The following is a 25785-nucleotide window of genomic DNA, read 5'->3' as shown; positions in this document are numbered from 1 at the left end:
AATGATGCATAAGATAATTGTAATATTATTATATTAAAAAAACTCTGTTAATCCTTAAAGGAAAAGGATTGTAAATACACCTCTGTATATAAGCAAATAGATGATTACATATTTTTCACCAAACAAAATAATTTCAACTAGCTTTGTTTTTCTTGGTAAATTTTTTTCCTTTATTTCTTATTAACCTTTTGTTTGACACATCATCGTTCTTGAACAAGTCTCGAAGGCAATTTTTTGTTGTCTAATCGAAGCAACTATATAAAAAGATTCCTAGATATTATTAAGTGTTTTCGTCGTCATTTCTTTGAATTTTGATTTGTTTCTCAATTTCATATTGCATACTACGCAATCTTTGACTTTAAAGTGTTAACAATTTTTCTTATGCATAATAACTAAGGTTTTTAGGATTAACAAATTTCTCACGGTGTTATTATTATTTCTATTAATTTGCAGGACAAATGCAAGATAACAACAGAAATTATATAACACTAGATCAACTAAAGAGAAAGAGTTTTTATCGTCGAACGATAGTATGTCTTACAAAAAAGTGGGAACCATTTAAAAAAAAAAACAATGAACTCCTTGGAATAAATTTTCTCATAAAATAGAATAGGGATTAAGGAAAATATACAGAAAATTATTATTTCTAAAAAATGTAAATACTCACTTCTGTATAAACATAGATCGTCTTCTATTATTCAACTAACAAAATAATTTATTCAAAAATATTGCTTTCAACTTTGTTTCTATAAGTCAAACTTTTTTAATGGGAAGACAAATTTTCCTTATTTTTTTAAACCAAAATATACTCCTGCTTTCTATTTTTTCAGTTTGGAATAGGTAAGAGTAATATGTTGACCCAAAAAAAATGGAAGATTAATATATGCATCTTTTTTTCTTATACTATATTTTCAAATTTATTGTAGTAGTTGTTTTATTTAATTTATATTTTCATATTTGAATTATTTGAGATTCATATATTATCGTGCTTATAATCTACAATTATTTCATTAGTTATGTAAAATTAATTTTTTTCTAATTTCTCAACCTTGGTTGGTTGGTCATAAACCTTTTTTTTTGACAAACATAATTGTTATCATTCGTTCAATTTCAAAAGGAGATAAAGAAGAGAAAGTTATCAACCTAATGGTTGTATAAAATAGGCTAATCAAACACAAACCTACAACAAACATAGATAGATTGGTAAAACATAAATCGTTGTTTATAGATCCATAAGAGCTTGGAGATAAAGGCTACATCATGGTGTGTCAAAGAAATATCTATGAAATATATTGGAAAATTTAACATTAGTTACTATCAAAAAGTTTTGTGACGTTGGATAAGGGTCTTTAGTTTCATTGGTTGCTAGAGCAAGCCACTTTGAGATAGCTAAAAGATGTGAACATGTTCTATCCACACATAAGGAGGGCATAGCCAAAGTTCTCTCTATGGTGGAAGAGGTTCGACGCAAGGTTATCTTCCCAAGGGAGTAAGGTGGGGGAAGTTGGATGCAAGGTTATCTCCCAAGGGAGGAAGGCGGAGCGAAGGTTTTCTCCATCTCTATGGTAGAGGAGGTTGGACGCAACGTTCTCTCCATATGGGAAGAGAGCAGAACCGAGGTTCTTTCCATAGTCACTCATATACTATTGTGATATAATTTATTTTTTATTCAAAATATTTTTTGAGCCAACAATTTTAGTGATTAAAAAAATTATGCAAAAGTGAAAGTAAAGAGACATATAATAGTTGACTTACTTTGGTCGTATAGACATATTTTAGGTGGTAGTAAATAATGTATTTGTAGCATACTGTATATCTAGTTGTAAAAAAAAAACACTTTTAATAGTAACATCCATAAAAAATTTGTATATGGATATAAATCAATGTATTACAGTAAAAAAAAATATAAATAATATATAATAAATTTTAATATATTTTTATTAAATTTAATTTTATTTCCAAAACTTTAAAGCCCGCCCGATTGAGTTATCTTGTACTTTATATAAACCAAAATGTGATTCAATCAAACCAGACAAAAGTTTAAGACATGCATTATTTAAAACCGAATAAACCAAACTGAAAACTCCAACGACGGTGTCACATTCAAACTAAGCCTCGACAATAGATTTGACTTCTTCTTCTTCTTCCCATAAATTATACAATTACACATAAATGCACGTTTATTGATGATAGTCCGAACGTCGTTGGACGACCAACATCTAATTACATTATTGATAAATGGAACAGTTGATTATGAAGATTAATCTTAGGGTATGAATGGTGACTGCGGTCAGGGCGGCCAAATCCGTCAGCGGTTTAGTCCGCCCCAAAAATAGGGCGGACAGCAGACCACTGCGGACCAAGTCTATTTGTATGTAAAAGCGGTCCGCAGTTGGTCCGCAGCGGTCTTGTTTCTGCTTTATTTAGATCGCACCACTGCGGACTGCGTTTGATGAATGGTAAATAAAAAGCGGTTCAGTCCGCAAACAGATTTGTCCGCCCTGACCGCTGCAACCATTCACACCCTTAGTCTTAGGACCACTTTTTGACTTTAGAATTTAATATGTTTTCTGTCTTTTACAAAAAGTGTTTATCTCAATGCCAAGTAGGGCCAGTTTCATAAGATCCGCTCGTCTATTCTCATTTCATGCCAAGTGTGAACAATATGTTATCTGGAGAGGCTGCAGAGTAATTAGCAATGGTATGTTCTATTATAAACAACTAGGTTTTGAACTCACGCGTACATTTGATATATTTTGATAAAAATTATATATAATTAATTACGGTAATAAAATATTATCTCGTAAAAAAAATTCAAATTAGTACTAAGGAAAAAAAATAAATTTCAGATACACAATTTTTTAAAATATAAAAATCAGTTGTGTTATAAAATCAAATCTGATAAAAAAATTATACATTTAACTTGATGTCCAGGCGAGGCAAATCAAACTGATGACCTCACATATCCTATACCATTTTCTTTGAACACCAAAAAAACGAAACAATTTTATAATCATGAATTTAACTCGTTTTCATATTTAATTATCGCTATCACCTATGTTTTCATGTTTTTTATTCAATATTTTCGTATTTTTCATGTTCTTTCTTGTCATTTTCATTGTCAAATTTTGTGTTAATTGTCATCGTAACTTTTACCGTTTGGTTATTCGTTATACTCTTTTTCTTTTTCTTCCTCGTCAACTTCTTCACATTCTTCCACAGAGAAACCTTTTTTTAGACTACCACACAATTTGTTAATTCATCAAACTCCAAGAACAAAATCATTTCTTTTCTCATAAAATTTTTGAAATTCATTATTATACTCCAAGAACAAAATAAATATTTCTAATATTTTAAACTTTTAAAAGGTTTCAAAATATAAAATTTGAACCTTTTAAAAATTTTCAATATTTATAATATTTTAAGCTTTTAAAATTTAAAACTTATAATATTTAAAAACTTTTTAAAAGCTAAGAACTTTTAAAAGTTTCAATATTTATAATATTAAAACTTTTAAATTTTTTAAATATTATAATATTTTTTTGAAAATGTTATAATATTTTTTAAATATTATAATAATTTTTTTTGAAATTTTTTAAATATTATAATATTAAATAAAAAACCAGATCAAACCAAATAAAACTTTTAAACTTGGACGCCTGATAAATCAAGTTTTCATGCTCATTCGTTGTTGCAAGCATATTAATCTTATTTATACTGGTTCTGAACCATTGTCTAAAAACTTTCTAGCCGATGTGGGATATTGTGCTTAGTTCTTTGATTTCCATAAATTTAAAATTTTCCCTTTCTAAAAAATTCTGTAAATTTAAAAAAATGTTAATGAATGACATGTCAAATCATGATAGGTTGTTTAAAAATAATTCTTAATATAGAAAATTCTGGAAACTGTATAATGTTAATTAGTGATATGTCAAATTTCTATTGGTTGTTTAAAATCCTATGTGGACGGCCTTAGGAGCTTATAGCTTCTACTTTTTATTAGTATAGATTTCAAATATCATCTCTAGTTAATTTTGTAAGATTTTTGTTTTAAGATAGTAGTGATTCAAATTAAAATCGGATTGAAGATACATAATTAAAAAAAACTATTGTAATTATATCTGACTTAAATCGTCCGACTAGTTCGAAAACATGAGGCAGCTCGATAACATAAATTTTAATATATATAGTAAAACTTCTATAAATTAATAAAATTTCTCGATCCCAATATTATTAATTTATAGTGATATTAATTTATCTATAAATTAATATTTATCATTCTATAGATAGATATATTTCCAATTATTTAAATTCTTAAAAATTATGAATTGAGCAATTTTAGCAAGAATAGACTTTAGAATGTTACACAAATTTTATAGTTTTAAAATTGAATTTATAATATTTATAAAATATTACTGACAATAAATTAGAAATACTATAAACAAATTCACTTATACACATGACATACATAAATTCAAATTTATGAATAATTAGATCAATTGTCATAGTTTAAGAGCCTATAAAACTATCAAAATGAAAATAATGCATATCTAGAAATTGAAAACTTTTAAAAATTTTAGCTATTTTTATGACATGTTATAGAGTGTTTTATATCATTATAGTGTGAAAATACAACATAAAAATTGTTTTAAAAATATAAGCTCTAGGAGAAAATTAAAAATTTAAATCATACATTTTTACATCAGCATATATATATATATATATATCCTAGGTAGAGGACCCGCACCTCGCGCGGGATCATGTTTATAGAAATCATATATATTTTTTATCTTTGTTATTTAATTTATTTGATGTATACTCGTATTGTTATTTTTTTTATGAGTATTCAATTTTTAATATCTACTAGGATAGTACCCGCACTACGCCGCAAGTTATTTTTTATTTTGTTTTTATTTTCATTATTTTGAAGATAATTTTTATATGTTGTTTGCAATAATAAAAAAAAAAATCAAAGCATGTGTTGATTGATTGTCATTTTTGATTTTGTATTTAATTACCTTAAAAACATGATTTGTCAACATTAAAAAAAATATTTAAATAATAAAAAAATCTAGGATCGTAAAAGGCCAAAACCATACAATATAAATCTCATAATGAAATTCTCTGAAACATAATCCGCCTCAAACTCAAACCAAAAAATATATCAATATCCACCTCTGTCGCATATTCGAAATCACATCATAGTTTTGCTTATGTAGCATTAAAACTACGAGTAAATAAAAATGAGGAAAAATGTTTCAGCTATCGGTTTCTAGTTTCAATCTCTTCATCAAATAAACCTTCATTATTCTTGCTCCATCGTGAAGCATTTCAAACAAAGATATGTACTTTACTCTAGTGGTCTTTTAGTCTGCAGTTTAGTATTTGTAAAACTCTAACATCTCTTCTTCCAAAAGATGAGTCTTGCCTACAATCACAAGTTAACCTCTGACTCTTTATCTTCCATCACAGTTTTTTCAGTCTCAGCACTGTCTCCATTTGTCTAAACCTCTGACTCTTTATCTCCCGTCACAGCCTTTTCATCATCTTTTTTTTATCTCAGTATCTATCTTCGTTTTCTTTGGTTCAGACATATCCTCATCTTTCGTAACTTCTTGTGTTTCGTTATCTCGAGAATTCTCCTCCTCCTATGCCACTTAAATGTTGAAACTCATTTCTCCTTTCCCATCTCAGACCCAATATTCAAGAACACTCATACAAACCTTCAGTTCCATCCAACCTCGTTTGTCAAACCAAACATTAAAATGTTACTATTTACTCCATACAAATGTCTCAAAACACACCAGTGGAAAACACAACTAACCGTTAAAATCACAATTTCACCGTTGAATCTGTAGCCAGTACTACCATGAAGCTCTCCACCAAATCTCAGCTCGATCGGATAAGTTTTGGACTACCAAACACTGTTAAAAGGACACAACCTCGAATCTGATTTCTAGGGTTTCTGGTTTGGGCAGTTCCAGTAATTTCTTGCATAGGAAAAAACCCACATAACTTCGTGAATACAACTCCAATTGGACTTCCGTCAATGGCTACAAGCTCATGGCTTGATGGTGATCACGCAGGAGTATTTTTCTTTCTAATTCGTTGTCACATCCAGCGCCGAAGAGCCTCCAAAGGCACCTCTCCAAACTGCTTTATTATCTTATTCCTCTTTCTCATTTCATCTTTTCTCCAGCTCCGATCTACTCCAACTTTGCTCTTCCACCACCACCGTGGCATGCCACAGTCACAGTAATGACTACCAGATCCACCACCTCTGCAACGTCTCCTTCTACGTTGATTGTCATCCGGTTCGCCGCTTCCCAACTCCATCTCTCAGCACCATCTTTTCTTCTTCCTTTTTCTCTATTTTTTACGATCTCTCTTGTTCTCCCATACTCTCTCTCATTGCTACCTCTCTTCTCCTCTCTCCTTCTTGCGGTGATGTTAGGTTCAACACCAACTCTCTCTCTCTCTCCCTCTCTCTCCCTCCTTGTTGAACGAAGTCGGCGGTACAAGTGTTTTTAACACACGATCACACAAACCTTTTTGTTACACCGACGAAAATAACGTTGAATCCGCAGTGCTGGTGATCCCATGGCTCTCTTTCTAAAGATTGGATCAGAACCGACGATGAAAGCTAATTAGAAAGAAGAAGAAATTGAATCATGAAAGAGAACAAATATGCACCTAGACAAAAAAAAGCTGATATGTATTAATGTTTTAATTTGATAGGTTAGTGTATGGTTATTATTGGAATAGAATGATGAGCTGTATTAATTAAAATATTTTCATTGGTTACCTGCTTTAATTGATGTGTCATCTCCAGTACGCCTGGGCACTAATACCCGTTACCCGTATTCGACCCGTTACTCGGCTCGTACCCGTCCCAAAAAAAGGGTATCCGCAGCTTTAGGGTCGAGTAAAGGGTATTATAATTAATTACCCGTGAGTAAGGGATGAGTATAGGGTATTAGTTTAGTTTTGAATACTCGTCCCGTTACTCGTTCCTTTACCCGTTTTGTTACCCGACCCGTTAATACCCTTTAATATTTTGTATTATTATTATTTATTATTAATTTATAAATAGATTATAGAGTTAAAGTTAAAGCCTAAGTTCAACTTAGACTAGCTGATATGATATATACGACACCCAATTGAATTATATATTACTTTTATTTTAAAGTTTGCAATTTTATAATTTTTGGAACTATATGTTGGATATATTTATGAATTTTTCCTTTTTTTGGATATCGGAATATAAAATTATTATTGCGATTATTGACAATTTTTTTACCGAGTACTCGTTTTTCCGGGTAAAAGTAAATGGTCGGGTAATTAAAGGATCAACTATTTTTTACCAGGTACCTGTTTTTTCGGGTACTCGTTATTTAAGGGTCTAGTACGAGTAATTTTTTTCTGTTACCCGTTAGCATCGGGTCGGGTAAAGGGTATAAGAAAATGCAAGGGTACCCGTCCCATGCCCAACACTAATCTCCAGAAATGCTTCACAATGCTGATGTGTCATGGTCTGGAGAGAAACATTCAAGTTTTATTGTATGATGGGTTTGTATTTATAATTGGATATTTTAGAATGGAGTTTATCACATAAATGAAAACTAAATCCAGTTAGGATAGATTTGGTATAAGTAACTTATTGGGTTTTCAATTGTTTTCCCAAGGCCCAATTGTTAATATTCAAACCATATTTTTTTAACTTTTTTTTAGAGTGAGAGGAGACGACAAACTCAGGATAGGATTATAGATTTGATTTTTTTAACTTTTTTTTACAGTGATATGAGTTGTAAATAAGTTAATGTTTTGAGGGTTATTTGATAAAAATTGTCATGAGCTATGTAATGCTGACACGTCAGTTTTTTTCAAATGTGCTTCTCTATTAATATATATATATATATATATATATATATATATATATATATATATATATATATATGGGATAAGATGCTAATCTAAAATAGACAATGAAGATAAACCTTTTAAAAACATAAAATAAAAAACAATATAAGATATACACATCATACAAACTCTAAAATTAAAATTTAGAATTAAGCTTTTACAATGATATTTAAATTGACTTTTTAGACCGATACAACAAAAATAACAAAAAAACACACAAATAAAAATTGAGATATAGTGGAAAAGGATGAGAGAATTAAATAATGAGTATTTATAGGAAGAGAAATGATGAAAATTACATTTAAAAAAATGAGAGTTACAATTCTAGTTTATTATTTGTTTTAATACAATTGAGTGGAGAAATATAGTTAATGTATAATTTATATGATTTTAGTTTTATATTAGCATATGACTTAAATGTCAAGATTAAATATTTTTTTAATTTGTAGTTTAATATAAATATAGTATTTTTTAGTTAAAATTATTGCCAAGTGGACTAATAAAAAGAGAGTGAAACCTTACTTTTATGTATATGATATAGGTAATATAGATTTATGATAGAAAATGGACAATAATACCAAACAAGTTTTACATTGTCATGTATTACATTTATTTTAATTAGAAAACTTATGAGTTTATGGGGCGTAATTTTTATAATCAGAAAGACAAAACTATATGTATATTATGAGTTTGGTGACATTTTCACATTTTTAGGTGGTGCTGGTGGATGTTTTCCGTGTGTTGGAGGTAGAAATGGATGTGTCACACCTGGATATTGGTTTGCTGACATCTTCACGTACTTATGTGGTGGTGGTGGATGTTTTCCGTGTGTTGGAGGTAAAAATGGATGTGTCACACCTGGATATTGATTTGCTGACATCTTCACGTTCTTATGTGGTGGTGGTGGATGTTTTCCATGTGATGGAGGATAAAATGGATGTGTCACACCTGGATATTGGTTTGCTGACATCTTCACGTTCTTATGTGGTGGTGTGGATGTTTTCCGTGTGATGGAGGGTAAAATGGATGTGTCACACCTGGATATTGGTTTGTTAACATCTTCACATTCTTATGTGGTGGTGGTGGATGTTTTCCGTGTGATGGAGGATAAAATGGATGTGTCACACCTGGATATTGGTTCGTTGATATCTTCACGTTCTTATGTGGTGGTGGTGGGTGTGTTGGAGGTAAAAATGGATGTGTCACACCGGGATATTGGTTCACTGATATTTTTGCACTTCTGTCTGGTAAAGAATGAAATGGTTCAGTTGATGAAGTTGGGTATCTAGCCTGGACAAGGCCAAATGCAAGAAGAAGCAGAGTAACCACCATTTTTATTGGAGAGAAGTTGATAATCATTTTCACATTTTTGTTTTTGATTAAAAATGTTTACCCAACCTTTCTTATATATTGTTGTGACATAGATAAGATGAAGCAACATAATTATTTGGTTGACTATAATTATATGCTGACCAAAATCATAAGGTAATGTATTAATTAGTTTACTTAAATTGTATGTTCTATATATATATCAATATAGCTATATTAGTTGAATATATATTATGACTAGAATTTGTACCCGTGCACGAGAGAGATTTTAATTTAAAATATTTTTTTATCAATAGAAATTGTTGAGCTCAAATATAATCATTCCAACTTTTGAGTATAAATATATAACTTACTTTACTCAGAGATAATATTTCTTTGTTATATCTATTTGCGACTTTACGTGGGATTTTAGTTAATTTTTTTATCGATAAAAATCATTGAATATGAATATATTTTGAAGATTAAAAGATAAATCTATATAAATGTCGTACTTCTTTTACTAATCTATATATAACATATATTGTCTAGTGTCGCAATAATATTGTCGACAATCTTCTGAGTTTTTATTTTTAAAAGAATTCATTCCATATTCATATCCCATGAAAACCTAATTTTAAAAATTCTAACGTCAATATCAATCGTTGACCTAATTATAGAGACCATTTAAACATATCGATATCCTACATTAAATGTGAATATACAAAGTTTCATGAACATTTTTACTGTTATGTCGCTACAATGAGGTTATCCAAATGCATCATCTGCCATAATAGAATTTCAAACTAAGTCAAGAATGCTTAAATGATGAAACATTTAATCTATTCACTAATCCAAGCTACATATTTTTCTAAAATCTCATATGTTATTTGCAGATGTTAATTTTGTGATGCAATCCCAACTTCTTCTTCTCAAAAAAAACATAGTGTACTTTTAATATGTTGTTTTTGCCAATGTTTTGGGTTAAAAGCATTTGATATTATATATATATATATATATATATATATATATTTGTTATATGTTTTATATCATGTTATAAAATTGTTGCTCCAGTTGATAATATACCTTATGAGTTATTTTAGGAATCTAAATAATTTCTCTATTTTAAGATATATTATTAGAGTAATCGATTATGTTTTGCTAAAAATTAGGCTTGGAGATGGAGATAATTTAGGAACATTATATTGAAGTCAAGATTTCTGGATGGATAAGAGGATATTTAACCGATTTACATACCTTATTTTGTTTATTTCGATTTTTTTTCAATTTTTAATTTTTTTTAATGACAATGGCATTGGTTATAAATACCTTTAAACTTCAAGACTTCTTTGACAAAACTGCTGTAAAAATGTTAATATATATTACATAACTTGTTTTTTTACTCCATCATACATTAAAATCTTACTTACATTCTAAAACTTATTCTAAATTTTGGAATATAATCATTTTTGGTTATAATTTTGATAATAACATTATTACTAAAAAAAATTTATAGTATTATTTTTACTATTTTAAAATTTTTATTATTTATTAAAACATTATATTATTTTTTATACTTTTTTAAATTTAATTAATTTTAGTTAATTCGTTTATTTATTTATTTTACTATTATTAATTATAATTAATAAATATGCAATGAATGAATATTAAAATAATATTTTTTATGCCAAAAACAAAAAATAATTTAGATGGATTCTGATGTGGAAGAAGGAGAAGTGAGCAAAGTTAACTTTATATATATATATAGATGTGTAATTTACATGATTATTAATTTATGATATTATTGGGATCATATTATACATGGTGATTTCAAAAAAAACTATTATTTTATTATCTTATCGAATTTTATTATTTTTTACACTGTCCTGAGTCGGGACCAGCTAAATTTATGAATTTATAGTGTTTATTAATTTATAGAGTATTAATTTATAAAGGTTTTACTTTAACTGGGTTGATATTGAAAATTTGATTTAGAGAGAGAAAGTTTACGCTTTGATCTAGATCTAAATACCACCAAACCACAAGCATATTATTTGTCGTTTATTTTTGATTGTTTGTTTTAGTAGAGTTATAATGCATTATTGTTCTTAACTTTTAGTTTATTAATTATTTCTATCAAATAAAATAATGTTTTAATAGAAATAAAAAAAATAATAGGTAATATTAGTAAATACCACAGTTTTCACAAAAACTACACAACGTTAGAGATATTGGGTAACTACCGTATGACGAAGATTACATTAGTGCCCTCACCAAATACGCGGGTAAATTCCAAAGCCGACAATAGGTTGGACTACGTAGGGAATAATAGCATGAGTACGCAATGATGGATTTGTAATAGTAAAAAAAACACATGTTGTTAGGCTAAATTGCCTTGCCGGTTTCAAACTATTGCGTGTTTTTGTCATAAAACGCATGATACGATAATAACGACACTAATTACTTGTGCTATGAACATGTCGATGGAATGATTTTCTCACTAAGTAAATTGTTCCCTACCATTGCATCTACTACTTACCATGTTTAGTTCTGTTATTTTCTGAAATACAGTGTGCTATGAACAGTTCGATGGATTGTTCCCCAAGCTATTTCAGAAAGAAAAAAACTAAACTAAACATGGTAAATAGTAGATGCAATGGTTGGGAACACTTTACTTTGTGAGTGAATCCCTGTAGAGACGGATAAAAATTATTAAAAAATCTAGAATTAGGAATCGGAAGGCGAGACCAATAAAGGAATAGTCGTGCATTCTGGGTAATTTGGGCCTACGAATATGATGGGCACCCATAAAACTGTAAACCATGGGTTTCAGTTCAAAGGTAAGGCCAAACAGACCATTATCATATCCGTGTTAGGTAGGTAAACATGTCCACACATATTTTGTTACGATATGAGAGTGTAGATACCTAACAACTAGCCTATAATTAACACACACAAAAAAAAACAGCCCAAACAAGTCAAAATTGTGGCTCAGAAAATATAACTCCATACCAGAGTATTCTCATGAGCGAAACCACCACCGTAAGCAGAACAGAGAAACTCACCGTGAATGAATTACAAGAACAGAGAAACTCACCGTGAATGAATCAAGATTCACTCTTTAGTCTTTGCAAACCTTTGTAAACGAGAGAGGATAAGAGAACATAGAAAGGTACAATACTATTATCTCAGAGGTTGAGATAATAGAGATAGAGAGAGTCCATAATTTGTTTTTATTGTAAAATTGTAATTTGCTTTTTTTCAAAACCAATCCTTCAAAAATTTATTCTAGAAGGTGGGATTTTTTAAATAGGATTTCCCTAACAAAAATGTACCCAAAATTTCTCACAATCACTATTACGTTTTTCTTAAAAAAATATATAATTTGGATTTGAATAACAGTGGATTTTGTTATGATTTTTGCAAATTGTTGACTGAATAACAGTGGATTGTGAGTGATTTTGAATGATTTTTAACAAATTTCATATTCAATAACAGTGGATTCGAGATGTTATTTTAAAATCACTAGTTTAATAACATAAGATTTAAAAAAAAAATCATAAATCCTCCAAAATTCTGTTTTGAATACACCCTCTAAATCTAGTTTTCTTACCAATGTTAGTTAAACAAGCTCCCCTTTCATTATCCATATCAAATTCCAAATGAATATTGTTGTTCAACTTCCACAAGGGGTATTAATAAGAAATTATCGGAAAAAAAAAAGAGAATCTCGAGCTTATTAAAATAATTTACAATTATTTATATTTCTTTTTCTTTCAGTTGCACTTTAATTTGAAATCATGTTAGATTCGTTTGACACTATGTACAACGGTTCTAAAATTACAACACCCACTTTTTTTATTTTTAATACTCCACATCATCTTCTATCTCTTCCACATCATAATTCAACACATCATCACTTTTAATCTCTACAATAGTTTTGTTTAATAAAATTACAACATCTTACCTCACCAATTTTTTATTTTCATATTTTTCAACTTATTTATATATTTTTTTGTGATCACATATTATTAATCATAGTTAATATCAAATGAAATTAAAATAATTAAAAATTAAACAAATTTATATAATAATTGAGATTTTTTTTATTTTATAATAAAATATAGAAATTGTCTGCAAATAATAATTCTAAGAGCAAAAATATAGTTTTATTTCAAACAAGAGTTTATGAAGGCTGATAGAAAAAAAATATAGTAGAAAAGATAGGGTTTTTTGTGTGTGTCCAAATTGAATAAAACAAGTCTCTATATATAGATTGAAAAGATAAATTGGTATTAAAAATTAAATAAATTTTTGGATTCTATAAGATAATTGATCTCAAATAATTGGATTAGGTAAAAAATATCTGAAATCTCACCATCCAATAGAAACAAAACACATTTTTTTATCTAAATATTATCCTATAATTAAAAAAAAAAAAAAAAAAATCATTCTGAACATATCACGTGGCGAACAAACCAGTTACTTTTGCACTTAGGTGGAGTTAGAATGTTTTCAACTGAGTTGTCTCCATCTTATCTCTTTTCTTTTTTTCAACATCCCATCCCATTGCTTCAACAGTTGAATTATTTATTCAATAGCTTAAAACTATACCATTGTAAGTATCTTAGAAGAAGATAAATAGTTCAAAGTTATTTTGGTCTTTAGTTTGATCTCTTATGGTATCCGCGAAAACAATAAAAGCAATGTGGTACATTCCATAAGTTTTATTACAGTATATAGTATTATTGTTAGAAAACTTGTATTTCACCTTCAAGTTTATCAATAAATCATTTAGACGAAAAACATAAAAATTAACGAGGGTATAAAACCAAGAAAAAGATGAGGGTATAAAAACCAAAACAAAGATGAGGGTTTAAAAGCTCAGAAAACAAAAGATAAAGGGTTGGATTTGTATTTTTGTATTCATTTGTTTGACCAAAAAAAAAGAAAAGAAATTTGTATGTTTATTATGGTGCACAAAAAAAGAATGGTACGAGAGAAGTGAGATGACGAGGTTGCTGCTATCTAGGACGTTCCAGTCCGTGAAGCTCCGCGACACCAACCCCAAAGCTTCCGAATTCAAAATTTTGAAAAATCCACAAACCCAAGTCTCGATTTCACCATCTTCTTCGCAGAAATCGCAAGAGAATTTAAAAATCCCCGATCCCAAATCCTGGTCCGTTTATCTCATTCTCTCCACAAACGAACCCATCAAAACATATGTTGGCATCACCACAGATTTTGCTCGCCGGTTCGCCATCTTTCTCTTCTCCCTTCACACTCTTTTGAATTTGAGATGACTTTATTTTGGTATATCACCATTTTATTATGTTCTGTTTTCGAAAGGCTTGAGCTTTAGATTCATACATGTCAAGGAATTTAAAAAGCAATGTGCTTGTTAATTACCCATTTAGCTTTTGATTCATAGAGTTCACGGAATCTAAAAAGCTAAGTGCTTGTTAATTACTTATTAAGGTTCTTATTCGAAAGGCTTGAGCTTTTGATTCATAGATTTCAAGGAAACTGAAAAGCTAAGTGCTTGTTGATTAGTTATCAAGGTTCTGTTTCTAAAGGCGCGAGCTTTAGATTCATAGTTTTCAAGGAATCTATAAAGCAAAGTGCTTGTTGATTACCCATTTGGGTTCTGCTTGGAAAAAAATGAGCTTTGGATTCATATGTTTCAAGCAATATGAAATCAAAGTGGTTTTTGTTGGTTGCAGGTTAAAGCAGCACAATGGTGAAATCAGAGGTGGTGCAAAAGCTTCAAGTGCTGGAAGACCATGGCTTTGTGCTTGTATCATCACTGGATTCACTTGTTTAAGTCAAGGTACCATCTTTATTCATCTCTCTATGAATTGAACATTGCCTTGTGAATGCATTTATGTATGGTTATGGTCTTATGGATGATGAGAGTTTTCCTTGTTTAATACTTTTAGCTGCATCGTTTGAATCGAAATGGAAGATCTTCTCGAGAAAGTTACCACGGAGAAAAAAAGATGAGGAGATGAGTCAGAGTGATGCTTTGCTTCTACACCGGAGGAGAGCATTGGATAAAGTCGAGGAATCACTTGAATGCAGTCATCTTGAAACCGACTGGAAAATTTAACCAGGTAAACCAACCAACAACTAACTTAATTAATCAGCGGAATCACCGATGTTCTGTGCAGCCCCTGAATTTACTTATGTAATGAATATTTATGATAGGACTTGATGACAGTAGGGAAAAGAGTGTAACTAGCATTTGGATTTTACTTGTTTCATTGTTTGTAAACTGCATTGCACGAACCCATGAACGTTGATTTTTACAGCTTTTGTAAAGGATGAAAAAACCAAATTCAAAGCAACTGTAATCAAGATTGGTTGATTCATTTTTTCTTTGACTTTCAGTTTATATAGAAAAACAAAGTAGAGACAAACATCTTTAAGAAATAAGATTGAGAACTGAATATTGGTTGTTAGAAATTGTGGTAATGAAAGTAGTCAGCGTTCGACACCCAACATAAATAGTGTTTCAGATCCAAAGGAACTAGTTTTCATTTACCTTTTTGTTGTCCTGACGCTTTGGCTGGCTTATAAGGGAAGTTCTAACTTCTATAGTGACCTTTCCCCTTCCATCATTTTGTTGTAGTTTGTAATTTGACTGAATGGATATATCAAGTATCATCCTTGTAGTCTGCACCACGTTTACATCTTTGAGGGATTGGTAATGTGTTTGGGGTTCGGGTTTTGTGACTTAGGACACCACCTATGCGGCCCAACATGCCTATAAAGTATAAACTAACTTTTCAATCTGCCATAATGCCCGAGAGATTTTGCCACATAAAATATTCTTTTCAATCTGTCGAAGTTTTGATCCAATTTAATACCTTTTGTTTCAAATCACAACAAAAAGTGTAATCAAAATTATTTATTCAACACAATTTTAAAATCCGTTATAAACTAGTTCCTGTGAAATATAAAAATATCCCAGGGTATATGAGAGCATTAATATGCTCCTTGTATAATAAGAAGAAAAAAAAAGAAAAAAAAAAGAAGACAATGGTGCAACCCACGTCCGTCTTACGCCGGTGGTTTTGTTTATTACCCCCTCCAAAACATGAACTCCATTATAACCCATATCAAAACCCTCCTTTAATAACTCACAATCAACAAATCACTTTTTTCCACACAAAACAAAAAAGAAATGGTGTTGGGTCTTCGAACAAAGAGTCGTAAAGACAATGGAGTGTTCGTTGAGTATCTTGTCTCAATCAAGGAGCTAAAACCATGGCCAACAAGCCAAGTCCCTGCACAATGCGTCCTTCTCAAATGGGAAAACGGCGAAAACAACTCAGGCTCTTTCATCGCGGTCGTGGGCAAAGACACGATCATGTTCAACGAGTCCTTTAGGCTAAAATTAACGTTAGAACCCAAAGTTGGAGCCGACAACAAGTTCCACAAGAATCTTCTTGAACTTCAAGTCTACGACGCGAAAAAGAAAGACAAGGGCGTCAAGAACAAACTTCTTGGCACGGCCTCGGTCAACCTCGCTGATTTCGGCGTGTTGACCAACTCGGTTCCCGTGGGAGCACCGTTTACTTTCAAGAAAAGCTCAAGGAATGATGCTAGCTCCGAGATTTACCTAACTGTTGAGCCGGCTGGAGAGGAGGATTACGATGAAGGAAATCGGAGTAGCTGTTCGTCGCAGCCGAAGATGAGCTTCTCGAGAAGATCCGGAGAAGGTAGTGAGTTTAGTTTGGCGTCGTTGACGGACGACGATGACGATGCTTCGTCAGTGTCTTCTTCAACACGGCGAGTTTCTTTCTCAGCTATGTGTGATGCTAATTCCACGGTACGCATTTTCATATTAGTGGCGTTAACGTAACACATTTGATTTGATTTTATCTATTTACAATTACTCTTTGATTATTCGAATTTGATCTGAGGTACACACGTTTATGTTTTTGGCTTGTGGTTTAAAAAGATATTATGATACAATGTAAGAAAACTACAAAATTGAGTTTCATAATTGTATATTCTTAAGAAGTAAGACTTACATATTTTAACACGTTGAATCAAAAACAGAACACAGAGGCGGTGGTGAACGGAGATGAGAAGAAAGGCTGGAAACATGTAACGCTAAAGCACAGCAACAATGAAGCAGTACTCGTCTCCGAGATTGAGAATCTACTGAGAGAAGAAGAGAGAAAGAGACAGAGCAATCAAGTGGTCGTTGAGATTGATCAAAAACAAAAGGGTGATACAAATGCCTTTCAGCTCAAGAAACAGTTCTCTGAGATCAAATCTGGTCCTTTAACGTTGCCTCCGGATGCAGCGCGAAAACAGATGAAACTTCGAACAAACACTCTTGCCTTAGGAAGAAAGACTCTAGGAATGGAAGGTATCCCAAGACTCAAGCAGCTTAAGTCTATTCAGTTGCATTTTGACGGAGCCAAAGATGAAAGTCACAAAAAGGCGAGTGGAGTGAGCAACAAGGTAAGTTTAACTTCGCAGGAGCCTAGAACAGAGACGCTTGAAGATGAGCTGAAGGAATCTGCAGCTCTTGAAGCAGCTGTTTACTCTGTGGTCGCTGAGCACAGTAGCTCCATGAGTAAGGTTCATGCTCCAGCTCGTCGTCTTGCTAGGTTTTATCTTCATGCTTGCAGAGGAACAGATCACTCTAAGAGAGCCAGTGCGGCTAGAGCCGCGGTTTCTGGAATGATATTGGTTTCTAAAGCATGTGGAAATGATGTTCCAAGGTATTATTAAACCATATCAACATATATAGTTATGGTGGGCAATGCATTTGGTTTTGTTCAGTACGGCTCTGCTAATGTTGTTTGTTTCTATAAATATATCCACAGGTTAACATTTTGGCTATCAAACTCGATTGTGCTTAGAGCAATGTTAAGCCGTGGTATGGAGAAAATGAAGATTGTCCCTGAAAAATCCAGTTCAGATGAATGGGAAGATTTTCGAGCATTTCTAGCGGCTTTGGAGAAGTTCGAGTCTTGGATATTTTCCAGAGTTGTCAAGTCAGTTTGGTGGCAGGTAATCAAAAGTACATATTTACAAATGTGGTTGTAAAAGATTTTTAATCTAACCCGTTCATGCGAAATAAATCTCATTTCAGAGTATGACACCGCATATGCAATCTGCAGCGGTTAAAGGATCTATCTCGAGGAAAGTTTCGGGAAAAAGACGTTTAGGTCATAGGAACCAGGGACTCTATGCTATAGAGCTATGGAAGAATGCCTTTAGAGCTGCCTGTGAAAGACTTTGTCCACTAAGAGGTTCAAGACAAGAGTGTGGTTGTCTACCTATGCTTGCTAAACTGGTAAGAGATAGTTAACTTTTCCTGAAAGACTCTTATCAAAGCCGTAATCACAACTCCATGGTGATATATCTTGTTATACCTACTCAAGATTCTTTTTCATTCAGGTGATGGAACAGTTAATTAGTAGACTTGATGTAGCAATGTTCAATGCGATACTCCGTGAGTCAGCGGCTGAAATGCCAACAGATCCTGTCTCTGATCCAATCAGTGACATAAATGTTCTTCCAATTCCAGCAGGAAAAGCAAGTTTTGGAGCAGGCGCACAGCTAAAAAACGCGGTACTTAAGCTCGCATGAACAGAGTGTTGTCAACCAGCAATAACATTTCTTTTGGTATGTTAATAGTAGTATTATTGCCTTTGTAGATTGGAACTTGGTCCAGATGGCTTGAGGATCAATTTGAACCAAGGGAGGACAAATCTGGTAGAAACAAAGATGACGATAGCAATAATAAAGAGAAGCCAGAAAGTGAAAATTTCAGACTGTTCCATTTACTCAACTCGTTAGGCGATTTAATGATGCTTCCATTCAAAATGCTTGCAGACAAATCCACTAGAAAAGAGGTAATTTGGCCTTAATTAACTCATTCTTCTTGTTCCAAAAACTTTTCTTTACTTCCTCTTTGTTCCTGTCTGAAGGTTTGTCCAACACTTGGTCCACCAATTATAAAGAGAGTTCTTCGAAACTTTGTCCCAGATGAGTTTAACCCGCACAGAATCCCGAGAAGACTATTCGATGTTCTAAACTCCGAGGTTAGTATTAGTAAACCGTCTTCACATTTTGGCCGTAATAATCAGTGTCTGTGTGTTCTTGACCCTTTTGTCTTCAACTCAGGTTTCAACAGAAGAAGACAATGGATGCATCATAATCTTCCCTTGCGCTGCATCCCCCACGGTCTACTTAATGCCGTCTGTAGATTCCATAAAACGCTTCATAGGAGAGTTGAACAATCCGTCTTTATCTGAATCCGGATCATCGGTATTCAAGAAACAATACACAAGTGAGGATGAGCTCGATGACTTGGATACATCTATTAACTCTATACTGTCTGCTCCTGGAACAACCAATTCGTCAGAGTGGATGCCGAAAGGATATGGACGCAGAAAGACTGTAAGATATCAGCTCCTTAGAGAAATATGGAAGGAAGATGGATTACAATGACTCTTCTCCTTTTTATCTCTCCCTATGTTTGATGAAAACATTTTCCTACGTTTCTTGGTTATATGTATGAATGATACTTATGGCCACAGAGAAACAAATCGGTTTATAAAATTTATTTAAACTTGCTTATATTTGCAAGAAACTAGTTCAATATCCTAAAGTTCAATGTCTCACGAATAAAAAGCAAAGGAGAAGTAGCTAAAATGAAAAGATTAAACAAAGTAGATGTCCAAGAAACTAATAAAAAATCTGAGTTATCAAAATACTCTCTAGCATTCAAATTTAGCAAGAACTCAGGTTTCGGGTTGAAATGAAGATGCTCCTCAAGTCTCAATCTTTGGCTTCTTGAAAAGTCGGCTTTGAGGTACACTTGTGGAAGCTGATTCCATGGCTAGAAGACTAGTGGTCAAGGCAGAGAATGTCACTAATGAAGCTTCTAATAACCTAATGGCCTGCAGCATGCATCAGAATGTCAAGTGGCAATGATATATGTCGAAACCAAAGAAGAGTATCATCAAGCATTTACCTCTTCTTTTCTAATGATGATATCTTGAACCTCTACAGAGTCTAATAGGACCTGTTTTTCTTTTAGAAATCCAATGGTTGAGGTTGAATTCGAAGGTGTGATGATCAAATCATCAGTTACCATAAATTTTGTCCCTCTCTTCATAAATCCACCACTAGGTGTTGTTGACTCATCAGTAGTGTTACTATCACCTTCACATTTTGGATCCATCGAAATCACGGGCACGAGTTTTTCCCACTCATAAACAACTGGCTTATCAGAGTTTTCAGACAGACTATACTCTCTAAAATGATCCACAGAAAAGGAAACATAACTGTAGTAAGTTGGTGGCTTATGTGTAGTGACAACATCGAGCAGCTGCTTCTGACACTTGTAGTAATGAGGAAGTACACATTTAGCTTCTCTTCCTGAATCAACAACACTCAACTCCTTAAAGCTTCTGCACAAGTTACCAATGCATCCAAGAATGGTTCCATTGCTGGCTACTCCCCATACAGATTCGAGAGGTATAGCAAGAAAGGTGAAGAGAAGATCAACAAAGTCTTCGCCACATTCAACAAACAGAATGTTCCCTTCCTTCTTCCTAACATATGCATTTAGTGTAATCATTTGATCTGCTTTTGATTCCCCTCTATCTTCATGGATGGCAGCAATCAGCATTTTATGAATCCTCTTCATACCATATGAGCTTTTCTTATTCAGAAATGTATCGGTCAGTGGCGTATCCGATGTGAATAAACACTCCAGCAAAGTAGCTACCTATGAAAATTCAGAGGAACTAGGATAAGAACATGAAGGTAAAAAAGTCTAGTTGAATAAAAGGATTACCTCTTGGAAATTGAAGTCGTGAATCCTCTCAACCAACTTATCGCAATATGCATAGCCAATATCTTTAAGAGCAGTAAGTGTTAACTCAACAGAGGTAACTTCCACTTTCAAATCATCAGTGATTATGAGTGAAGCATGATCAACACCATTTCCTACACTAGCTCCACTTCCATCTCCTTGAAACTGTAACACTTCATCCATCAAATTCCCACAGCTACATCTCGAGCAAAAGATAGGTTCCCCTGAGAGTTGATGAATATAAGAAGCTCCTTGCATCTTTATGCTCTATTTCTCGTCATCTACATGATTAATGATCAATAGAGGATGATCAGTGCTTGTATACACATGAAGTTTGAACCGATTTTAGACATAGAACAGGGAGTAAAAATGAACGTCAGAGGAATTATCGAAAAATGCGACCATGGATAATGATCTTGAGATATATCAGATTGTTCTGTTAAAAGTTTCTGGCTTTACCCATCAGACTGGTTCACTTCTATTCTGGTAAGCTCATCAGAATGAAAGACTAGAGAAAGTTGATATTCAAGAACATCCAACATAAACGATATTCAAGAGCATACAACATAAGACTAAACGATACAACATAACACTGAACATGTCTGTTTCATAACACTGAACATACAACATAAGACTAAACGATAGAGAACGAAATCCAAGAAACTACGGAAAGAACATTCTGTTTCAGAAGAGCAAGAACCACTCAAGTAGTATATTCATATTAGAGTAGTTAGAAGAACAATACACAACCCAAATCTTTCTCGCTTTCCCTCTACACACACCAGAGCTATAGCAATGCAGAGATGTTAACTATCACAGGACAAGAATCAGATTTTTTTTTTTTTTTTTTTTTTTTTTTTTTTTAAATTCCAATTCAGATTTTAACTATCACATTCTCACACTACCAATTTAACAAAGATAAGACTGATTTGAGCCAAAGAGTAAAGTTTTCAATTCAAAATCTTACAAAAATGATAAAATTTCTAGGCTGAATCAGCAACCTTGGCCTTCCCTTTACTGAAAAAAATCATCAATACGGCGAGTCCCAACAGGCGGCGGCGGAGGAGCTTTCTTGTCGGAAGCAGTTTTGGTATGTCGTCCAGGCTGAGACGGTAAGGGAAGCGAATCGAGTAAGAAATCGGAAGTAGGTTGGTGTCGTTTCACGGCGGTTCTCAAATGATCGAGACTAACAGTCTTACGCTTCTTCTCCACCGCTACGACAGCTGATTTCTCGGCGAGGAAGTGGAGGAAGAGCTCGGTTGAGTAGGTGATTAGGTGAAGAGCTTCTGAGTTGATTTTGTTGATGTCTTGGTCGAGTTTCATTATCTTTTTCACTCTTCCTATTGGAAACTCCGGTCGGATTGGTGATTCTTGGTCTTCCGCCATAGATTTTGATTTTTGGTTTTGTGGTGAGATGAGATCTCTCGTAAAGTTGAGTATTTTACATTTTTAGGGTTTCTCTATGGTTTTACGCGCTCTGTCACCGCGGGAAAGTGAAAATGTGAGAGCTTAAGAGAAAGGTGCACGGTTTTGATTGATAACCGGGACTCTTTGGTTCTTCGGTTCCATTTAGTTTTGGTTAATTTTTTGATTTTGAAAATATTGTCAAACTAACCGCAATAAAATTCGACTCTCAGTTAATTTCAGTTTAGAATTTAAATCCGAATTTAATTTCCGGATAATTTTAGGTTATAGGTTAAATTTGGATAATTTTATTGATTGAGAAACTAGCTTTTTTTTTTTTTAGCCTTACAAAAATGGCTTAAACAAGTCAATACGAAGGAAAATTATTTACGTAGGTAACTAAATGCGGAACTGAGCGTACACATCGCACTAGACTGGTTTAAATTTGGTAAAACTGATATAATTATGGTATAACTTAGGTATTAAAAATAAATATTATTTTGGTTTACCGAGAATCAAACCAAACCGCAATTCTCGATTAACCGAAGTAAAATTCAAATTGCAGTTTGGTTTGATTCTCGGTAAACCAAAATAATATTTATTTTTAATATCTAAGTTATACCATAATTATATCGGTTCTGGCAATAACAAAAACTCAAAAACGATATTAGAAATTGTTTTCGAAAGAATTCCTCTTTAACATTTTTCATATCATTTCTTTTGTGGCTAAATTTTACCATTTTCCTCAGGTCACATTATTACTTTTCTAGTTCATTAAGTTGAAATTGTTTAACCGATATTTTCCCTTAGTCACTCGCCATCAGCTGGACTCTGGAGGTAAGTCAATGTGCAAATAACAATGTATGACAAACAATCCTAATTCTACAAAAGTAAATAGTGGTTATTCTAACAATAATGCTCCGAAGCTACAAGTTTGTACAATCTCCAAGCTAACAAAACGGAACACCATCCCTCCAATGGAGCACACCTATGCCAGATTAATACCATTTTCAAAAGCTGAAGGGATTTAAGGAGTGGCATATCTTACTCAAATCACCCTCAAATAACAAATGAACCTTAGAGATAAGTGTGGTTAAGGATTTGATATTATACTTCTATGTGGCTGTAGGAAGCCTAATCCTGAAAGACACCATCTACTGCAATCGTAGCTCTTTAGTTAACGCTCTCTCATTTCATTGCCTGTTTGTGTTATAGATGACTTTATACAAAAACTATATCGTCTTCGCTTTTCCGAATCATCAAATTGTAAAACGGACTAACTGAAGCTGTAATGTCTTTTTGAATCAGTTTGCAGCCGTAACAACAACCATACTTAATCCGTTTTCTCTTTTTATCTTTGCAGCTTTTTAGAAACAGAACCAATGTCCAATTTTAAAATCAGAACCAAAACAAACCAGACTGGCCACAAGAACCATCACATGATCCACATCACCCTCTTACAACTTTTTGAGGTTCTTGTACAATGTATTCTCTTACCATTTTGCAACAAATTGTGCCATCCATAATTAAAAATATCTCATGGCAAAAGATTGAGTAACTAGAGATGAACCCAACACATCAAACAAAGTCCATTTTACTGAATACTGAATCATCCATAACAATACCCTAAAAACTATTACACAAAAAAGAAGCTAGCTATATGAATCTTTGGATCAAACCCCATCGTCTTAGTTCTAGAGATTTAATTTAAGCCACCATTGATGACAATTTAAATATGAACAGTACAAACCCAACACAAAGAAAAAGAAGCAATCATAAAAGCTATGAATCTGTTCTCATCTATGTGTATATATATAATCAACTTACAAGACAGAGGAGTAATCGAGAGTTCAAGAGAGAAGAATCGTTTACAAAGTATACAAATTTTTGTTTGACAATCAATAAGGACGGTTCGGTGGTGGCTGAACCGTAAGCTGAGCCGGTAAAGGTCTACCTGTTCCAGAACCACCACAATTGCTACAAGCCGCACGACCCGAACCAGAACACCTACGACATCCAACGTCACCATCAGACCATCGAGAACAGAAACAAGCGACTCGTCCTGTACCGTTACAAGTCGGGCAACGAGGGAACTGACCACCACCAGCCATAGGCTTTTGGTCCATGACCGATTTGATAAAGACCGCACCGGCTAACACGCTGATACCTGTGGCTAACTGGGTTATGACGATCGGACTCATTGTGGAGTTTCAAGAGAGAGAGAGAGAGAGAGAGAGGGGTTTGGTTGCCAATTTTGGGGATAACGCAAAAGCAAGAACCGTGAAGAAATTGAAGAAGAAGAGAGAGAGATGTCAAAGTAAAGATTTTTTATTTTGTGTGTTCGTTCAGACAAAAGTGTGGTCTTCCCTTATTTTAATTTGATACGGTTCGGTTTATTTTCTGAAAGTAAATACAATTTTGAGGATAAGGGAATGGTTGAGAGAGTACACACGTGGGCTAGTGAGGGTTAAGTTGTTGTGTGAGGAGATGAATGAGCCAGCCGTGGGGTGGGATAGTCCAGTTTTGGATTTGGGTTTTTTCATTGGGCCGACGAGGGTAAATATCTTGTACAACAAAAATCTCGGTTCGATTTGGTTCAAATGATTATAAGGAAATGACTTTTTAGTTTGCAATGAGAATTGAAACTCATCATATTACATTAATCTTAAAGGAATGCAAATTTTATATATATATATATATATATATATTTTTTTTTTTGTGTCAGGTTCTTTCTAGTGCAACTAACATTGTACCACACCTTGCAAGGGATACAATACAATTGCAATTAGGTACCTTCATTTTTGTTTTGGTTAATTTTGTTTCTTTCACGTTTTTGTTGTGGGCGCTGCACTCTTCTCCACAAACAAGCCACGCGTAGAATGCAGCCTTACATGTGGCCTATACATGATGGAAGAAGAAGCAATTCTCTTAACCACACGTCTTTATCCTTACTACCATTATTGGGTTTTCACATTGGGAATTTGGTATGGACTATTCATGAACGTTCTCAGCAATTGCCGCATTAAATTAATTTTTGTTCTAGATTAAAGTTAAATTAAGCTTCTGTTAATAATGTGATTAAACTAATTACGACAGATGTGCTGTCGTCTTTTCTTTAGCCAAGACATACGGCGTACCTTTTTTTTATTATCCCTTTCAAATAATCTCATCGTTATATCCAAAAAGATTAGGTGACCAAAACTTTCGTTAATTGATAGGTACTGTTGATGTGTTACTGTGTGTGTTATTCAAGTTACATATAGTTTGAAACTTACTGAATGTAATACTGCCAAGCCCATGTGTTT

At 32.8% G+C, this 25785-nt stretch overlaps 5 protein-coding genes and 1 pseudogene across 6 annotated transcripts; 2 read left to right on the top strand and 4 right to left on the bottom strand.

Annotated features, from left to right (window-relative positions):
• Nucleotides 1-8458: 8458 nt before the first annotated feature.
• Nucleotides 8459-9299, bottom strand: LOC104760633 (uncharacterized). Its single transcript, XM_010483593.3, is given in 2 exon segments — nucleotides 8459-8917; nucleotides 8920-9299. Coding segments are annotated over 2 exon segments (675 nt in total). The 5' UTR covers nucleotides 9280-9299; the 3' UTR covers nucleotides 8459-8602.
• A 4869-nt stretch (nucleotides 9300-14168) lies between these two features.
• On the top strand, nucleotides 14169-15596 carry LOC104760632 (structure-specific endonuclease subunit slx1). Its single transcript, XM_010483591.3, has 4 exons — nucleotides 14169-14479; nucleotides 14949-15055; nucleotides 15165-15338; nucleotides 15433-15596. The coding sequence occupies exons 1-3, from the start codon at nucleotides 14235-14237 to the stop codon at nucleotides 15332-15334; spliced, it is 522 nt and encodes a 173-aa protein (XP_010481893.1). The 5' UTR covers nucleotides 14169-14234; the 3' UTR covers nucleotides 15335-15338; nucleotides 15433-15596.
• Nucleotides 15597-16207: 611 nt separating this feature from the next.
• LOC104760629 (uncharacterized) lies at nucleotides 16208-19849 on the top strand. Its single transcript, XM_010483587.3, has 8 exons — nucleotides 16208-17059; nucleotides 17293-17966; nucleotides 18072-18258; nucleotides 18341-18544; nucleotides 18649-18822; nucleotides 18909-19106; nucleotides 19182-19295; nucleotides 19378-19849. The coding sequence occupies exons 1-8, from the start codon at nucleotides 16412-16414 to the stop codon at nucleotides 19702-19704; spliced, it is 2526 nt and encodes an 841-aa protein (XP_010481889.2). The 5' UTR covers nucleotides 16208-16411; the 3' UTR covers nucleotides 19705-19849.
• On the bottom strand, nucleotides 19793-22571 carry LOC104760630 (uncharacterized). Of its 2 annotated transcripts, none has more exons than XM_019239899.2 (4): nucleotides 22044-22571; nucleotides 21059-21357; nucleotides 20231-20989; nucleotides 19793-20156 (listed from the first exon to the last, which is right to left on the bottom strand). In XM_019239899.2, exons 2-4 carry the CDS (start codon nucleotides 21332-21334, stop codon nucleotides 20028-20030), a joined length of 1164 nt encoding a protein of 387 aa, XP_019095444.1. In that variant the 5' UTR covers nucleotides 21335-21357; nucleotides 22044-22571; the 3' UTR covers nucleotides 19793-20027. The 2 variants fall into 2 exon arrangements, with proteins under 2 accessions (XP_019095444.1, XP_087355547.1); XM_087499421.1 differs by having other exon boundaries at nucleotides 22078-22561.
• Nucleotides 22005-22462, bottom strand: LOC104760631 (NCT transcriptional regulatory complex subunit A-like; annotated as a pseudogene).
• Nucleotides 22572-24260: 1689 nt separating the features above from the next.
• LOC104760628 (uncharacterized) lies at nucleotides 24261-24864 on the bottom strand. Its single transcript, XM_010483586.3, has one exon. It carries the CDS (start codon nucleotides 24679-24681, stop codon nucleotides 24379-24381), a length of 303 nt encoding a protein of 100 aa, XP_010481888.1. The 5' UTR covers nucleotides 24682-24864; the 3' UTR covers nucleotides 24261-24378.
• Nucleotides 24865-25785: the final 921 nt, after the last annotated feature.

The sequence above is a fragment of the Camelina sativa genome, chromosome 18 (genome assembly GCF_030686135.1).
Source record: "Camelina sativa cultivar CO46 ecotype springtype chromosome 18, ASM3068613v1".
Classification (NCBI taxonomy): Eukaryota; Viridiplantae; Streptophyta; class Magnoliopsida; order Brassicales; family Brassicaceae; genus Camelina; species Camelina sativa.
The sequence above is the reverse complement of the archived record's forward strand: the minus strand, read 5'-3'. Positions and strand labels throughout refer to the sequence as shown.

Coding starts and splice junctions, on each gene's coding strand:
- LOC104760632 (XM_010483591.3), top strand. CDS start 14,235: ATGACGAGGTTGCTGCTATCTAGGACGTTCCAGTCCGTGAAGCTCCGC. Junction 14,480..14,948: donor ACCACAGATTTTGCTCGCCG/GTTCGCCATCTT, acceptor TGTTGGTTGCAG/GTTAAAGCAGCACAATGGTG. Junction 15,056..15,164: donor ATTCACTTGTTTAAGTCAAG/GTACCATCTTTA, acceptor TAATACTTTTAG/CTGCATCGTTTGAATCGAAA.
- LOC104760629 (XM_010483587.3), top strand. CDS start 16,412: ATGGTGTTGGGTCTTCGAACAAAGAGTCGTAAAGACAATGGAGTGTTC. Junction 18,259..18,340: donor TCAAGTCAGTTTGGTGGCAG/GTAATCAAAAGT, acceptor ATCTCATTTCAG/AGTATGACACCGCATATGCA. Junction 19,107..19,181: donor ACAAATCCACTAGAAAAGAG/GTAATTTGGCCT, acceptor TCCTGTCTGAAG/GTTTGTCCAACACTTGGTCC.
- LOC104760630 (XM_019239899.2), bottom strand. CDS start 21,334: ATGCAAGGAGCTTCTTATATTCATCAACTCTCAGGGGAACCTATCTTT. Junction 20,990..21,058: donor ACGACTTCAATTTCCAAGAG/GTAATCCTTTTA, acceptor GAATTTTCATAG/GTAGCTACTTTGCTGGAGTG. Junction 20,157..20,230: donor TCATCATTAGAAAAGAAGAG/GTAAATGCTTGA, acceptor TGCATGCTGCAG/GCCATTAGGTTATTAGAAGC.
- LOC104760628 (XM_010483586.3), bottom strand. CDS start 24,681: ATGAGTCCGATCGTCATAACCCAGTTAGCCACAGGTATCAGCGTGTTA.